Source organism: Rattus norvegicus, chromosome 7 (assembly GCF_036323735.1).
Source record: "Rattus norvegicus strain BN/NHsdMcwi chromosome 7, GRCr8, whole genome shotgun sequence".
Classification (NCBI taxonomy): Eukaryota; Metazoa; Chordata; class Mammalia; order Rodentia; family Muridae; genus Rattus; species Rattus norvegicus.
This window is the reverse complement of record NC_086025.1, coordinates 43,732,760-43,751,410: the sequence shown is the minus strand read 5'-3', so window position 1 is coordinate 43,751,410 and position 18,651 is coordinate 43,732,760. Positions and strand designations below refer to the sequence as shown.

The following is an 18,651-nucleotide window of genomic DNA, read 5'->3' as shown; positions in this document are numbered from 1 at the left end:
AGCCAGAAGCTGGAAAGAACCCAGAAGCCCTTCAACATAGGAATGGATACAGAATATGTGGTACATCTATACAACGGAATATTACACAGCTATCAAAAACAATGACTTTATGAAATTCATAGGCAAATGGAGGGAACTGGAAAATATCGTCCTGAGTGAGGTAACCCAATCACAGAAAAACACACATGGTATGCACTCATTGATAAGTGGCTATTAGCCCAAATGCTTGAATTACCCTAGATGCACAAAACACATGAAACTCAAGAAGGATGACCAAAATGCAAATTCTTCACTCCTTCTTTAAAAGGGGAACAAGAATACCCTTGGCAGGGAAGAGGGAGGCAAAGTTTAGAACAGAGGCAGAAGGAACAACCATTCAGAGCCTGCCCCACATGTGGCCCATACGTATACAGTCACCAAATTAGATAAGGTGGATGAAGCAAAGAAGTGCAGACCGACAGGAACTGGATGTAGATCTCTCCTGAGAGACACAGCCAGAATACAGCAAATACATAGGAGAAAGCCATCATTAAACCACTGAACTGAGAACAGGACCCCGTTGAAGGAATCTTAGAAAGGACTGAAAGGGATTGAAGGGGCTTGAGACCCCATTTGAACAATTCCAACCAACCAGAGCTTCCAGGGACTAAGCCACTACCCAAAGACTATACATGGACTGACCCTGGACTCCAACTGCATAAGTAGCAGTGAATAGCCTAATAAGTGTACCAGTGGAAGAGGAAGCCCTTGGTCCTGCCAAGACTGAACCCCCAGTGAACGTGATTGTTGTGGGGAGGGTGGTAATGGTGGGAGGATGGGGAGGGGAACACCCATAGAGAAGGGGAGGGCGAGGGGTTAGGGGAATGTTGGCCAGGAAACCCGGAAGGGGAATAACAATTGAAATGTAAATAAGAAATAATCAAGTTAATAAAGATTAAAAAAAATTGAAAATAAAAAAAATGACTTGATAACTTTAAAAAAACACTTTTGATAAAATAAGGCCATTCTAAAATCCTCTTGAATTATGTCTGAAAATATTAAATTATTTTCTCTTTAGTTTTGAAACAGGGGCTACTTGAATTTTCAAAAATTGTACTTAACATTTATTATTAAAATTACTAAGCCTGCTGGTGTTGGTAAATGCCTTTAATCCTAGCACCATGGAGGCAGAGGCAGGAAGGTCTCTCAGTTCAAAGCCAGCCTGGTCTACAGAGTAAGTTCCAGGATAGACAGAGAAACACTGACTCAAAAATAATAATAATAAAATTACCAATACCATACATTGCTAGAATCGTGCAAACTTAATCTTACCTGATAAGCCATTTTATCAGTAATGTCATTGGATGTACTAATCAACACTTTGAAATGAAACAAGTTTCCTAGTTTTCATCTTTAAAATTAATTCTTATGTGCACCTAAAGCAAAATTTTTATTTTCTAATTATTTTATTAGTGTTTCAAAATTTCTCGGTGACCTGTTATATTAAAAAATAAATTACTACACTGTATTACATCCTCATAAGGGACCATTTATCTAGTAATGCACAGATCCTGCTCCTCCAATTTTTCTTGTTAAGTGAGATTAAAACTTTCAGCAATGAATGTTTTATTGGTAAAACTGACAGAATGGTATTATTAATACTTTGATTTAACTGTTGAAAATGGAAATTAGTATTTTGATGATCTATTTTGCTATATTTTAAATTGAAAGACAAAATCCACCTGGGTTAGAAATACATTTATTTCAATCTAACTTTCTGTTTTCTTACTTTATTTTGGTTTTACAGTTCTGAGGATCAACCTGTGAGCCTCAGTCATTAAGATGATAGTTTGTCACAAGGCACATTAAATGTTAGTCAGGAAACAACTGCAATCTGGAGGGAAGGGCCTTATTTGGTTTACACTGCCACACTGCCACCCATCACTGAAGGAAGTCATGACAGAAAATCATTCAAGGCAGGAACCACAACTCCAGGGATGGCACCACCCACAGTGGTCTAGGGCCCTTCCATATCAATCACTAAGAAGATCCTCTAGAGCCAGATTTTGTGGAGGGATTTCCTCAATTGAAGTCCCCTCCTTTCAGATGACTCTAACTTATGTCAAGTTGACATAAAACTGGCCAGCATATGCATACTATTCATTAATTCCCACTATACTTAAATAAATCAAACTGTGGTAAAAGTTCATTCATTGATCATTTGCTCACACAATCTGCATATAACTTTACTTGACTTATGTACATTGAATTTTTTTTCAAGACTGAAATCACAGGGAAATCATCAGAAGTAATGTCTGCTGAAATCATTTGCTCAGAACAAAATTAAAGTTTGGCCCTGATCAATCAGTCTCGAGACGTGCAGTCAATAAACCAGTCCTGATGACCTGAATTGGTGTCTGAATTCTTTGTGCAGCAGTTCCCAGACTCCACTTTAGAGTTATAAATTCTCAAGCTAATAAGACTATTATTAGAATAGTAATGATTTGTTATTTCTAACAAAATATTTATTAATTTTTTCTTATGTACTGGGAATTGAATCTAGGGCACTGTGTGTGCTAATCAAGTGGTCACCAGTAAACTAGAACCCTCATTGTTTATTTCCATGCTACTGGTTTGGATGTAGATTAATTATTTGAGAAGGTACCATTTTTGATCCTGCAGAACACTCTTGAGTCAATTTTACACTTTATATTACTTACTGCATCAACTGAATTTTAATAAGACTCAGTACCTGTCATAGTACACAACAACTCTCCGTGCAATGCAACACATATCCAATAAAGGCTCTAACTTACCGGTGGATCAGCCCCCTTAGAACCAGTCAGCCCTCCTGTTAGAGATTCGATGTCCTGAAAAGAGGAGAGGCGATGATTGTAAATGTTACTCAATATTATGGACATTACCCAGTCACACAGTGTATTGTCATTGACAACAAAGCAACAGTGCTTCAATCATTTGTGGTGTGTGTCTGTGTGTGTGTCTGTGTGTGTGAATATTGAATCCCACAAACATAAAAAATAGACTATGTGAAAATATCTGATTATTTTCTCTAATATGTTACAGTCTGCAAATGCAAAAAAAAATAAGTGAGCAATTGTTCTTGAAATATGAGAAGAAAATGGCCCTAGATATAAAAGAAAGATGCTCTATCTTAAAGAGCTAAAGAGCAGAGAACAACAAAAGAAATAACCTCAATTAACATATTATTTCCAAGGGCATTGCTTCATGATGTTATTTTGTCCACAAAAGTTTAAAGTTATCTATGGTCCACTCTATAAATACATGTGTAAAATGTTAGATTAGTTATTCCTGCACTAAGATCAGTTCTTAATTTTAAATTAACAGTCACAGAAGTAATGCATAAGTACTGATTATACATGTTAGAGTTATTAAGAATAGAAAAATGAAAGCTATTATATCAGTTCTGGAGTTTTGATGTAATTGACACCAATCACATAACATTTACAAAATAAAATTAAATGCCAGATTTTAAAATAAAATCTCACAAAATTTTTTATCAGGTTGGCAACTGATTTAATTTGTAAAATCAGATCTCAAACACACACACCCCAAACTGCTCACAGGCATCCTGCTACTACCCATACCTGACACTAAAATCTTGAGAGGTTGAAACACTTTAGCTCTTGATTAGGTATGGATTCAGAAGGATGTAATTGTACTTTGATAAGCTTCTACTTATTAAGGGGGAATAATAACTCCCAGAAATGGACTGAATAATGCTTTATTAATTTAAAAAATTTTGAGTGCCAATGAAACAGGAACAACAGCAATTGAAATACATTGGAATATATCTATATATATCTATATATATATATGTGTGTGTGTGTGTGTGTGTGTGTGTGTGTGTGTATTTAAAGATATTTCAACTTCAGAATGAAAGTCAGGGAATATAGGTAAGAGGTAAGAGGTTTTGCCTATATTGCTACAGATGATGAGAGACTATGGGATTGAAACAAATCTGATCTAAATAAGAGAAGCTTCCACATGAAAGGCATGACTCAAAGAAGGAAGGGGTGTAGAAGGACAACCATCCAGATGACACAAAAAGCTGAAACCTCTGCATGTGGACAGCTCAACAAACTGGCTGAGAAAAGACAGATCCTTTATCAGACTGACAGACTGGAAAACCTCAATGCAGTAATGGGCATTTGCTGAAGGATGGTCAGGGCTGCACTTATGAAGGATCATCACATCAATGGCTATTTATAAGAACATTCAAACTGTAAAATTTATGGGATTCATAATTGTTTCTTTTGTATCAGTTTAACTGTGTACCATTTTTTAGCTTAAACAGAAAGAGTGAAAATGTCAAGAAATTTTATTGTAAAAACATGGGTGCTCTGGAAAGGGATCACAACCAAAGGCCTTCAAGGTAGATGTGGTCTGACTCACTCTGGCTGAAATACAAACTTGTCCTTAGTACACTCCTTTAATCCCTAACAACGAAGGTGTGATTAGTTTGTAGAGAGAAACAACCATCTTTAAATGGTTGAGAGGCAGACAAAGTAATAACTCAGAGAAAATTTTGGTGGAATGATTCAGAGGTAGTATATGCCAAACTCTCACAAGAATAGACAGGAATGACAGGCTGCCTAAGAGTGGCCCAGAGAAAGTCACTCAGAGTGTAGGCAATGATGTTGAGTTTAATTCATGCAGATAGAGGAAGTTTTACTGATACAATTTTACATAGAGACGTTGCAGATAGAGACAGAAGAAGCCAGAGGGAGCCGGAAATCAGATTGTCAAAGTTAGTTTGAGGCCAAACAGAACAATTCCATGAGAATCCAAGAGAAACCAGTTTGAGTCAGTCAGCTTGGAAAGAAGTTTGGACCAATAAACCACCAGCCATAGTTGAGAAAGAACTAGGAAGCATCAACTTATTCATCAGTAAGCCTCTGAGACAACATTACATCTGGTGAATGAAAGTTTCCTTTACAGAACTATATTAACTTAATCAAATCCTTTGATTTATTGTCAAGTTTTTAAATAACATCCAAGACAGACTAACACCCCATTTTTCTATAACCTGATTTTGTGATATCTCTACCAATATATTTTGCCAGTTCCTTGATTTATAACTCTTTTTTTATTCTGTTACTATAAACATTCATGAGACTGACACTATATTGGATCATATAACCTCAGTAACTTAAATCCAGGTTCCTGACAACTGTCATTCAAATTTGACTCTAGAATTTCTATCTCTTGATCCCTTTGTGGATAAAAGCTAGGATTTTCAATTAAGAGTATCAAAACAACTAGGTGAAATAAATTCATGACATGATGGAACCCTGAGCATGAAAAGGTCTTTTCAATATGTTTGTTGAGGACTACCCCTACCATAGCTGTCACCATTTATTTCCATGCCCATCAGCTATTTTACTATTTCATATTGTTGCTTTAATATGCTTGTCAGGCATTGACACAGAAAAGTAACTTGACTCAGAGCAGGGTCACGCTGACCACACACTCCACTATATTCTGTATGTTATGAGGTGTGTTAATCTTAGGAAATTCTACAGCTATAAGCTTCACATAGGACCCGTCAAATTAACGTCAATATAAACTGTCTAAGATGTCTTAAACAGCTTGAGTCAGGACTGACCACCAGGAAGCCATTCCAGCACTTATGTATGAGCTTATTGTGTACTTTGTGGGTTTAGCCTTTATAAGGTGACATAGAAAAATGTTTGAGGTGGTAGCCTCAGCCCCTGAGTTCTGAGTTATGCCCCTGCTCAATCAGTTTTAGTGTGTGTATTCAATGAACCGTCCCTTTCTGACTGAGGTAGGTGTTCGTGTGGTTTGTAAGTGACTCTTGGACCCCAACATTTTGACATTTCCATGTGATATTGCCATCTATAAACGTCCCTCTGAAGAATCAAATAATCAAGATACAAAAAATGGTGCTCCCAGAGTTCTCTCATAATGTGAGATCATAATGTGTCCTCTTCATAAACACCTCAGTCTCATTTATTTCCTGACAGAGCATCCTGCTTTTCCTTTTGCCTGCCATTGCTTTTACATAACAAGTTTTTTAAGTTGATTTTTATAATTATTGTAATTTTATAAATAAATATGAAATCTTTGGAATATATGCATATTTTGTTGTCTAAAATATATCAACATATATGCATATGATCAAAAAGAGCAAATCCTAGTATGGCGAGGAGAGACCTAGGAAGGAAGTTTCATTCCAACTGAAGAGCTGTTGGCAATGCTGCTGGCAGAGTAGTTTTGTGTCAACTTGAAATTACCAGAGTTGTTTGGGAAGAGGGGACCTCAGTTGTTAAAAAACCCTTAAGAGACTGTCTTGTGGGCAATGTATGGGGCATTTTCTTGGTTGATGACTGACATAATGAAACTCTATTCAAGATAAGAGGTGCCAACCTCTGGTCACATAGTCCCTGGTATTATAAAACAGGACACTGAGCAGACCATGAGAAGAAAGTCAGTGATCAGTGTTTCTCTAGTGTCTCTGCTTCAGTTCCTGACTCGACGTTTCTGCCTTGAGTACCTGCCCCAATTTCCTTCAGTAATAGTCTGTAAGGTCTTAGAAGAAGCAAACCTTTTTATTCCCAAGTTGCTTTTGGAGACAGTATGTATCACAATTAAACCCTAGCTAAGGCGGTAGTGAAAAAGTGTGGATCTGGGAAGACTTGGGGGGGGGGTAAATATGACATTCTCAAAGAACTAATATTTGTTTAAAAAAACTCATAGAAAACAGTGATAAAAGGTTTTAAATTTACTCTCATTTGCTCAAAAAACATGCAAACAACAAATTATTTTTACAAGGTTATAGGATATCCTTCAGTTTATTCCATGCCTTACCCAGGCCATCACTTATGCCTAGTAGTCATTAATCAACTTGTCAATATATTTCTTCAAAAAAACGTAATGATGATGGGTTTATATTATTCAAAAAATGTAATACTTATGCAAGATTAATAATTAGTTCTTGACTTATCTGTATAGGGCCAGTCTCTCTTTAATTGGAAAAATTGCCATATTTTCCCTTGACATAGCCTGACAAAAATGTAGCTATCTATAGATTAATCAATCATGTGGCCATCAATGTCAGTCATCTGTTTCTGATGTGAGTCTTGCCTCACATGAGAATGTAGTGATTTGAAAACTTTTCTAGGCTATTCTCTATTTTTCTTGAATATCTGTAGAAGAACAGAATTATTCAATTACAGGAAAGAAATATATAATAAAAATCATCACATAGCAGCAAAGTCAATGCCAAGGAAAATATTTAAATTATGAATAATATATTAGTTAGGATTGCTATTGCTATGATGAAATGCCATGGCTAAAGCAACTTTGAGAGGAAAGGGTTTATTTAGTTTACATTTGATATCACTGTTAACCTTTGAAAAATAACTGGATGGGAAATCAAACAGGGCAGAGACCTGGAGGCAGGAGCTGATGCAGAGGCCATGTAAGGGTGACACTTACTAGCCTGCTCTTCAGGGGTTGCTCAACCTGCTGACTTAGAGAATGAGGATGGCTGGCCAAGGGATGGCACCATCCACAATAGGCAGGGCCTTCCTCCATCAGATACTAATTGAGCAAATGCCCTACAGGCTGGCCCTGCAGCTATATTTTATAGGTATTTTCTTAATTGAGTCTTTCTCCATTCAAATGTCTTTAGTTTATTTCAACTTGACATAAAACTATCCAGCACAAATATCCAGTTGAATTTATTTTCATCTAAGTCATATAACACCAACTACTTTAATACATTGTAGCAGCCTTTTACATGAACATCAATTTTTACTTTTTCATAAGTCACTTCATATAATATAAAAGTAATTAAAGCATGGTAATAATTATTTACTTTAATAAGCACTGTAAAATTTCAGATTTATAAGTGTGATATGTTAAATTATTTTATCTGTAATTTATATGCTGAAATTTCCAATTCCTACTACTTTAATATGTAAAATTAATGGAAAATAAAATTTGCATATAGGAATTCATGTTAGTAATCTGGTATAATGGGTATTTTAATAAAATAAGGAAGAGTTAAGTGCAGATAAGTCCACAGAAAGAAGTCCATAGGGGGGCACAGCCAAATGGTTATTTGCAAGCCACAGGATGAGATTTCAGAGGAAACTTATTTTGTCATCGCATTGATATTGGGAGTTCCAGTTTCCAGAGCTGTGTGAAAAAATTTTCTCTTATTTAAGCATGCATGTAGTTTGTTTTGTTTTGTAGAAACTAGTAAACTAATGTAGACATATTTATAATTTGGGACTATAACACAGGTTGTCAGAGGAATGGCATTATATTTCAATATGCAGTATAACAGAGATCATTAAGTAATCCACATAAAACCTATTGCCATCAGTGAAGTCAATCTAAGTAGTAAAATAACCATACTTTATTGAATAGTTATATTTTATATTACTTCATAGTAATACTTATGATAATATTAAAATTAAATATTTCTATTTTATTGAATAATTATTTCAAATTTCATTTCTTTTCTATTTTCTCTTAGTGAAGTTCCAGTACACAAGTCAACTCATTCTACCAAGGTTCCCAAGGGCAAATTGCTATTTAAATGCAATGGAAATGTTCTTTCAATATTCTTTTATTATCATTAAGAGCTCCATCCTCCTTGAAATCCATTCTTTAGTATTTGGAATTTCATGCTTTACATAATTTTATTTAGTACTATTATTCTAAATATTGTTTCTGATAAGAAGTTACTTTTAAAAGTTCATTAGAATGTTTATTCTATTATTACTATGTGAGGGTCTCTCTGTGTGTAAACATACATACAGGTGTTCACAGAGGCTTGAAGAAGGCTTCTATTGTCGTAGAGCTGACGTTTCAGAAGATGATGAGCCTCCCAGGATGAGTGACTGATAAGAAGTGAACTCTGTCCTTCTATAAGAGCAACAGGAACTCTTAATTGCTCAGCCATCTCTGTAGCCCCAATGCACTCTGAATTTCTATCTTCAGCTTCAGTTTATCTCCTGATGTTCATACTATCTACTAATTTATATATTAATATCTCTTTAGTTCAATTTTCTTAAGTTGATGAAATGTCAAATCATGTTTTGACCTTAACTTCTCCAAACTAGGACCCCAATTCAATGACTGGACACGAGACAACTAGTTGTTCAGGTCCAAACTCTTCATCTACCACAAATGTCTTAATGAAAGCAGTTTAACTTAATCACCTCTCATCATTACTAGTACACTAATTTCTTGGACTTCTTCAGCAGTATAAGCAGCAAGCTAATAATTATCTTTGAACTTGCTCTAATATCCTAGTCCATCCTACATTTTCTACTTTGTATTCAAGTTTGAATATTTAAATTTTCAAAAAAACAATTTGTGGGTTTTTTTTCAAAAAATCTTAGAACAAAACTCAGCTTATTATTGTGCTCTGCATGCCTTGTGTGATATTGATTCAGACATTTTCTCTAATGCCATCTTTCACAATGCTCCCTTGTGTCAATCAAATCGTACTGGTCTTAAGAAATTTACTAATTAATAAGCAATCCAAACGTATTCTATATTACGTATCCAAAGGCTTCTATATTAATGCCTTTGTATATTTTTTTCTGCACAAAGTACACATTCCTCAAGTACCTTTCTAGTTCATTAACTGACTTACTTTACTTCCAAATATGATTAATTACCTAACTGAACTTGCATAAATCTGCCAGTTTCAATTAAGAGAAAAAGGTTAAACTCAAAGAGATTTAAAGAAGCATGAATAATGAAGGGGTATCTCATAGAGGGATGAAGTGTTTGGCAGGTCCAGGTGAATGGTTAGTAGCTGAAAGTTAAAGCAATCTTTGAGTATAAAAGAATAAGCTATTTAAAAGATGCTGCTTATCAGTGTCCAGTAAGTGATGAATGCCTCCCTGAGCCTCTACCAAGCTCATCACACGGTGCGGTTAAGTAAGTACTGAATGTACAATGACTGAGTGAATATTCATGCACTGTCGCTCTGATAAAATCTCTGAAACTCCAGATGCGAGTGGTAAAATATTTCTTACTTTTGTAAAAATGCATTCCTTGGAAAGCGTAGAGCAAGTCTGTAGTGTTTGTACAATGAATCTTCATAAAATTTAGAAATGAACTAAATAATGAATTACCTTCCCAAGGTCACACAGCTGTTGAATTCATGAAAATGCTTTGAAGCCCCTGTGTTCTAACCTCAAGCCTAGTTTACTCAGATTCTGCCATATATCACTAATGGGAAATGCACTCAAGAGACATGCCCTTGGCTCCATGTGATCTCATCCCAAGGCAATACATTTCTATACAACCAAGGCTTTTTTTTGCTCACAGGTAGGAATTTAAAAAAAAGCAAACCACTTAATAGGTAACACCATTGTATGATGAGTAAATCAATATTTAAGCCATTTACCAAACAAAGGTGCCTAGTATAAGGGTATAGTTCAGAGATATTAAACTAGTATTAATAATGTTTACTTTTGTGTAATAAATTTTGTAAGCTCACAAAAAAAGGAATGGGTAACAGAAGACAAATATTTTCTTTTAAGGGATCATTCTTTTATTCCCCACATGGTGTTTAATGAAACAATCTTTCATCAAAAAAAAATCCCATCTCCTTAAGACAAACATTCAAAAAACAAAGCTGAATTTCTTAATGAGGTTTAAGCTGTTAGTGTTTCCTTGGCGAAATGATAGGGTAAATTCCCTAGGGACAGAGAAGTAGAAAATGCACACACCAATATGACAAATCTTACTCGGAGAAGCAAAATTTCATTGCTCAAAGTTCTAAAAAATAGGAAATTGTCTTCTGTTGCTTTGAACATAGTCCAGATGTGAATTACCTTCCAGTTCTATAATTAGCCCATGTCAAAATAAATGGCTGAGTATATATTGTAAATTTGTCATGAAAGGAAAATTATGGAAAATAAAGCAACTCAAAGCTTTTAGAGTGTTTGGGTTGTTGTGGGGAATCATAACTAAGAAAAGTCAGTCAACAAACATACTTAACCAACACGAAATAACACATCAAACTTGAAGTGTGGAATACAGTCTTTAAGATACTTCTTTTATTTTAACCTAAGGTAGAACACAGAACAACCTATGGAGGAATTCTGATAATGAAGCGTTAAGTTAGAACATAGTGGTTGTAGTAATAAATTTTATGGGTTGGCAGTAGTTCAGTTTTTCATATTTCCCGAGTTGTTTGTTGTTGTTGTTTCAGAATACGTTCTGAGTTCCCACAGAAACTAGTTGAATAACGGTAATTATCACTGACTGGGTATGGACTGAAACACCATATTAAGTTCCCCATTGTCTCGTGAAGCAGCATCTCAGCTCTCTTAGCTGCTATCACCTTATATTTTTAAGACGGTCAGTCTGTGATGTTTAAGTTTAGTGACTTGACAAAGATCATACAACTAACTAATAATGATACAAAACCAAACACTATCCCGAGGCAGTGCATTTCCGTGGCTATGAGCTCCTGAATCAGCTGGAGGAAGAGCTTGCCGAGATGCTCTGCATTGACTTGGGAGACAATGTTAATACGTATTAACTATCTGGAGAACTGAAACTTGCAGAAGCTGTATTTGAGCTGGACATTGGGGCAGCATTGATTTGAGAAAATAGAGAACAGGTGCCGAATTTTCAAAAACACATAATTCACACTTTTAGAGAACTTAACCAAGAAGGGTTTTTTTCTTTCTTTTTTTCTTCTTTTTTGTCAGATAAATTACATACTCATTGCTTGACTTTGGAAATTACAATACAGCAACTCTGTATAAAGCTACATAGTGAGATGAAAGCTTTGGGCAATATCCAAAAGCATAAGCCAGTTTTTTCGAAGGAGGTTGAATTGGAATATAAGTGAATTGGCGGGAAAAATGAAACAAAACAAAAGAAAAAGAAACAAACAACAAGAACAAAAAATTTCTATTGCTATATTCTTTCTGAAAAGTGAGTCAAAGCTGGAGTCACAAGAGTTGAGTTTATAATTAAATTCCTTATTGCAGTTTTTAAGTGGCAAGTTATTATAGTAAATGGCAGGAGGACATATATGTGTATACTACTGTTTAGGGAGCTGTTATAAGTGATGCTACTAATGACTGTAGTATTGTTAGCACATTTTTTAAAACTATGAAGTGAATGGGTGCTATTACTCTACACTACTAAGTTAACTCGGTCTATAACACAGAATAGGATTATTAGAATAAAGAGTGATGGAGACAACATCAGTGACAGAATGTCCTACAGCAATGGTATGTTCTACGAACAATCTTGTTTTCTTCTACCCACACTAGTAACTAAGAATTCAAGCTTCAGGCATGGCCATTAGGAGCTTGCCCCACATGGGTATACAGCCCATACACCTACAGCCACCAAACCTAGACAACATTAATGAAACCAAGAAGTGCATGCTGACAGGAGCCTGATATAGATGTCTCCTGAGAGGCTCAGCTAGAGCATGAGAAATACACAGGCGAATGCTAGCAGCAAACCATGTAACTGAGAATAGGGTCCCAATTGGAGGAGTTGGAGAAAGGATTGAAGGAGCTGATGGGCCTTGCAACCCCATAAGAACAATAAGACCAACCAGAGCTCCCAGGGACTAAACCACCCTCCAGAGAGTACACAGAGACAGATCCATGGCTCCAGTTACATATGTAGCAGAGGATGGCCTTGTTGGGCACCAATGGGAGGAAAAGCCTTTGGTCCTGCCAAGGTTGGACCCCCCCCCCCAGTGTAGGGGAATATCAGGACGGGGAGGTGGGAAGGGGAGGTGGTTTGGGAGGGGACCTTTATAGAAGTAGGGGGAGGGGGATGGGATAGGAGGCTTGTGGATGGGAAACCTGGAAAGGGAATAACATTTGAAATGTAAATAGCCCGGCCCACAGCAGCTCTCTGCTCCCAGACCCTGTGAGAGAGAGACCCAACCGCCTGGTCAGGTGGGCACTCCTGAGGCTGCAGAGCGGAAGAGACCACCAACACTGCTCACCCCTGCCAGCATCCCTGGCCCAAGAGGAAACTGTATAAGGCCTCTGGGCTCCCGTGGGGGAGGGCCCAGGAGCGGCAGGACCCCTGCCAGAGACACCGCTGGACCCTGAAGGAAACAGACCGGATAAACAGTTCTCTGCACCCAAATCCCGTGGGAGGGAGAGCTAAACCTTCAGAGAGGCAGACAAGCCTGGGAAACCAGAAGAGACTGATCTCTGTACATACATCTCGGACGCCAGAGGAAAACACCAAAGGCCATCTGGAACCCTTGTGCACTGAAGCTCCCGGAAGAGGCGGCACAGGTATTCCTGGTTGCTGCCGCCACAGAGAGCCCGTGGGCAGCACCCCACGAGCGAACCTGAGCCTCAGGACCACAGGTAAGACCAACTTTTCTGCTGCAAGAAAGCTGCCTGGTGAACTCAAGACACAGGCCCACAGGAACAGCTGAAGACCTGTAGACAGGAAAAACTACACGCCCGAAAGCAGAACACACTGTTCCCATAACTGGCTGAAAGAAAACAGGAAAACAGGTCTACAGCACTCCTGACACACAGGCTTATAGGACAGTCTAGCCACTGTCAGAAATAGCAGAACAAAGTAACACTAGAGATAATCTGATGGCGAGAGGCAAGCGCAGGAACCCAAGCAACAGAAACCAAGACTACTTGGCATCATCGGTGCCCAATTCTCCCACCAAAACAAACATGGAATATCCAAACACACCAGAAAAGCAAGATCTAGTTTCAAAATCATATTTGATCATGATGCTGGAGGACTTCAAGAAAGATGTGAAGAACTCCCTTAGGGAAACACAGGAAAACATTAATAAACAAGTAGAAGCCTACAGAGAGGAATCGCAAAAATCCCTGAAAGAATTCCAGGAAAACACAATCAAACAGTTGAAGGAATTAAAAATGGAAATAGAAGCAATCAAGAAAGAACACATGGAAACAACCCTGGATATAGAAAACCAAAAGAAGAGACAAGGAGCTGTAGATACAAGCTTCACCAACAGAATACAAGAGATGGAAGAGAGAATATCAGGAGCAGAAGATTCCATAGAAATCATTGACTCAACTGTCAAAGATAATGTAAAGCGGAAAAAGCTACTGGTCCAAAACATACAGGAAATCCAGGACTCAATGAGAAGATCAAACCTAAGGATAATAGTTATAGAAGAGAGTGAAGACTCCCAGCTCAAAGGACCAGTAAATATCTTCAACAAAATCATAGAAGAAAACTTCCCTAATCTAAAAAAAGAGATACCCATAGGCATACACGAAGCCTACAGAACTCCAAATAGATTGGACCAGAAAAGAAACACCTCCTGTCACATAATAGTCAAAACACCAAACGCACAAAATAAAGAAAGAATATTAAAAGCAGTAAGGGAAAAAGGTCAAGTAACATATAAAGGCAGACCTATCAGAATCACACCAGACTTCTCGCCAGAAACTATGAAGGCCAGAAGATCCTGGACTGATGTCATACAGACCCTAAGAGAACACAAATGCCAGCCCAGGTTACTGTATCCTGCAAAACTCTCAATTAACATAGATGGAGAAACCAAGATATTCCATGACAAAACCAAATTTACACAATATCTTTCTACAAATCCAGCACTACAAAGGATAATAAATGGTAAAGCCCAACATAAGGAGGCAAGCTATACCCTAGAAGAAGCAAGAAACTAATCGTCTTGGCAACAAAACAAAGAGAATGAAAGCACACAAACATAACCTCACATCCAAATATGAATATAACGGGAAGCAATAATCACTATTCCTTAATATCTCTCAACATCAATGGCCTCAACTCCCCAATAAAAAGACATAGATTAACAAACTGGATACGCAACGAGGACCCTGCATTCTGCTGCCTACAGGAAACACACCTCAGAGACAAAGACAGACACTACCTCAGAGTGAAAGGCTGGAAAACAACTTTCCAAGCAAATGGTCAGAAGAAGTAAGCTGGAGTAGCCATTCTAATATCAAATAAAATCAATTTCCAACTAAAAGTCATCAAAAAAGATAAGGAAGGACACTTCATATTCATCAAAGGAAAAATCCACCAAGATGAACTCTCAATCCTAAATATCTATGCCCCAAATACAAGGGCACCTACATACATAAAAGAAACCTTACTAAAGCTCAAAACACACATTGCACCTCACACAATAATAGTGGGAGATTTCAACACCCCACTCTCATCAATGGACAGATCATGGAAACAGAAATTGAACAGAGATGTAGACAGACTAAGAGAAGTCATGGGCCAAATGGACTTAACGGATATTTATAGAACATTCTATCCTAAAGCAAAAGGATATACCTTCTTCTCAGCTCCTCATGGTACTTTCTCCAAAATTGACCATATAATTGGTCAAAAAACGGGCCTCAACAGGTACAGAAAGATAGAAATAATCCCATGCATGCTATCGGACAACCACGGCCTAAAACTGGTCTTCAATAACAATCAAGGAAGAATGCCCGCATACACTTGGAAATTGAACAATGCTCTACTCAATGATAACCTGGTCAAGGAAGAAATAAAGAAAGAAATTAAAAACTTTTTAGAATTTAATGAAAATGAAGGTACAACATACCCAAACTTATGGGACACAATGAAAGCTGTGCTAAGAGGAAAACTCATAGCGCTGAGTGCCTGCAGAAAGAAACAGGAAAGAGCATATGTCAGCAGCTTGACAGCACACCTAAAAGCTCTAGAACAAAAAGAAGCAAATACACCCAGGAGGAGTAGAAGGCAGGAAATAATCAAACTCAGAGCTGAAATCAACCAAGTAGAAACAAAAAGGACCATAGAAAGAATCAACAGAGCCAAATGTTGGTTCTTTGAGAAAATCAACAAGATAGATAAACCCTTAGCCAGACTAACGAGAGGACACAGAGAGTGCGTCCAAATTAACAAAATCAGAAATGAAAAGGGAGACATAACAACAGATTCAGAGGAAATTCAAAAAATCATCAGATCTTACTATAAAAACCTATATTCAACAAAACTTGAAAATCTTCAGGAAATGGATAATTTCCTAGACAGATACCAGGTACCGAAGTTAAATCAGGAACAGATAAACCAGTTAAACAACCCCATAACTCCTAAGGAAATAGAAGCAGTCATTAAAGGTCTCCCAACCAAAAAGAGCCCAGGTCCAGACGGGTTTAGTGCAGAATTCTACCAAACCTTCATAGAAGACCTCATACCAATATTATCCAAACTATTCCACAAAATTGAAACAGATGGATCACTTCCGAATACCTTCTACGAAGCCACAATTACTCTTATACCTAAACCACACAAAGACACAACAAAGAAAGAGAACTTCAGACCAATTTCCCTTATGAATATCGATGCAAAAATACTCAACAAAATTCTGGCAAACCGAATCCAAGAGCACATCAAAACAATCATCCACCATGACCAAGTAGGCTTCATCCCAGGCATGCAGGGATAGTTTAATATACGGAAAACCATCAACGTGATCCATTATATAAACAAACTGAAAGAACAAAACCACATGATCATTTCATTAGACGCTGAGAAAGCATTTGACAAAATTCAACACCCCTTCATGATAAAAGTCCTGGAGAGAATAGGAATTCAAGGCCCATACCTGAACATAGTAAAAGCCATATACAGCAAACCAGTTGCTAACATTAAACTAAATGGAGAGAAACTCGAAGCAATCCCACTAAAATCAGGGACTAGACAAGGCTGCCCACTCTCTCCCTACTTATTCAATATAGTTCTTGAAGTTCTAGCCAGAGCAATCAGACAACAAAAGGAGGTCAAGGGGATACAGATCGGAAAAGAAGAAGTCAAAATATCACTGCTTGCAGATGATATGATAGTGTATTTAAGTGATCCCAAAAGTTCCACCAGAGAACTACTAAAGCTGATAAACAACTTCAGCAAAGTGGCTGGATATAAAATTAACTCAAATAAATCTGTAGCCTTCCTCTACACAAAAGAGAAACAAGCCGAGAAAGAAATTAGGGAAACGACACCCTTCATAATAGACCCAAATAATATAAAGTACTTCGGTGTGACTTTAACCAAGCAAGTAAAAGATCTGTACAATAAGAACTACAAGACACTGAAGAAGGAAATTGAAGAAGACCTCAGAAGATGGAAAGATCTCCCATGCTCATGGATTGGCAGGATTAATATAGTAAAAATGGCCATTTTACCAAAAGCAATCTACAGATTCAATGCAATCCCCATCAAAATACCAATCCAATTCTTCAAAGAGTTAGACAGAACAATTTGCAAATTCATCTGGAATAACAAAAAACCCAGGATAGCTAAAGCTATCCTCAACAATAAAAGGACTTCAGGGGGAATCACTATCCCTGAACTCAAGCAGTATTACAGAGCAATAGTGATAAAAACTGCATGGTATTGGTACAGAGACAGACAGATAGACCAATGGAATAGAATTGAAGACCCAGAAATGAACCCACACACCTATGGTCACTTGATTTTTGACAAAGGAGCCAAAACCATCCAATGGAAAAAAGATAGCATTTTCAGCAAATGGTGCTGGTTCAACTGGAGGGCAACATGTAGAAGAATGCAGATCGATCCATGCTTATCACCCTGTACAAAGCTTAAGTCCAAGTGGATCAAGGACCTCCACATCAAACCAGACACACTCAAACTAATAGAAGAAAAACTAGGGAAGCATCTGGAACACATGGGCACTGGAAAAAATTTCCTAAACAAAACACCAATGGCTTACGCTCTAAGATCAAGAATCGACAAATGGGATCTCATAAAACTACAAAGCTTCTGTAAGGCAAAGGACACGGTGGTTAGGACAAAACGGCAACCAACAGATTGGGAAAAGATCTTTACCAATCCTACAACAGATAGAGGCCTTATATCCAAAATATACAAAGAACTCAAGAAGTTAGACCGCAGGGAAACAAATAACCCTATTAAAAAATGGGGTTCAGAGCTAAACAAAGAATTCACAGCTGAGGAATGCCGAATGGCTGAGAAACACCTAAAGAAATGTTCAACATCTTTAGTCATAAGGGAAATGCAAATCAAAACAACCCTGAGATTTCACCTCACACCAGTGAGAATGGCTAAGATCAAAAACTCAGGGGACAACAGATGCTGGCGAGGATGTGGAGGGAGAGGAACACTCCTCCATTGTTGGTGGGATTGCAAACTGGTACAACCATTCTGGAAATCAGTCTGGAGAATCCTCAGAAAATTGGACATTGAACTGCCTGAGGATCCAGCTATACCTCTCTTGGGCATATACCCAAAAGATGCCCCATCATATAAAAAAGACACGTGCTCCACTATGTTCATTGCAGCCTTCTTTATAATAGCCAGAAGCTGGAAAGAACCCAGATGCCCTTCAACAGAGGAATGGATACAGAAAATGTGGTACATCTACACAATGGAATATTACTCAGCTATCAAAAACAATGACTTTATGAAATTCGTAGGCAAATGGTTGGAACTGGAAAACATCATCCTGAGTGAGCTAACCCAATCGCAGAAAGACATACATGGTATGCACTCATTGATAAGTGGCTATTAGCCCAAATGCTTGAATTACCCTAGATGCCTAGAGCAAATGAAACTCAAGACGGATGATCAAAATGTGAATGC

At 37.5% G+C, this 18,651-nt stretch overlaps 1 protein-coding gene across 21 annotated transcripts in view; it reads right to left on the bottom strand.

Annotated features, from left to right (window-relative positions):
• The window catches only part of Ppfia2 (PTPRF interacting protein alpha 2), a 474,298-nt gene that overhangs the window by 375,145 nt on the left and 80,502 nt on the right, over window positions 1–18,651 (bottom strand). For all 21 annotated transcript variants that reach the window (XM_063263774.1, XM_063263778.1, XM_063263775.1 and 18 more), the window contains one exon: window positions 2,796–2,849. In XM_063263774.1, the coding sequence (XP_063119844.1) occupies window positions 2,796–2,849 (54 nt within the window). The remainder of the gene's footprint in view (window positions 1–2,795; window positions 2,850–18,651) is intronic.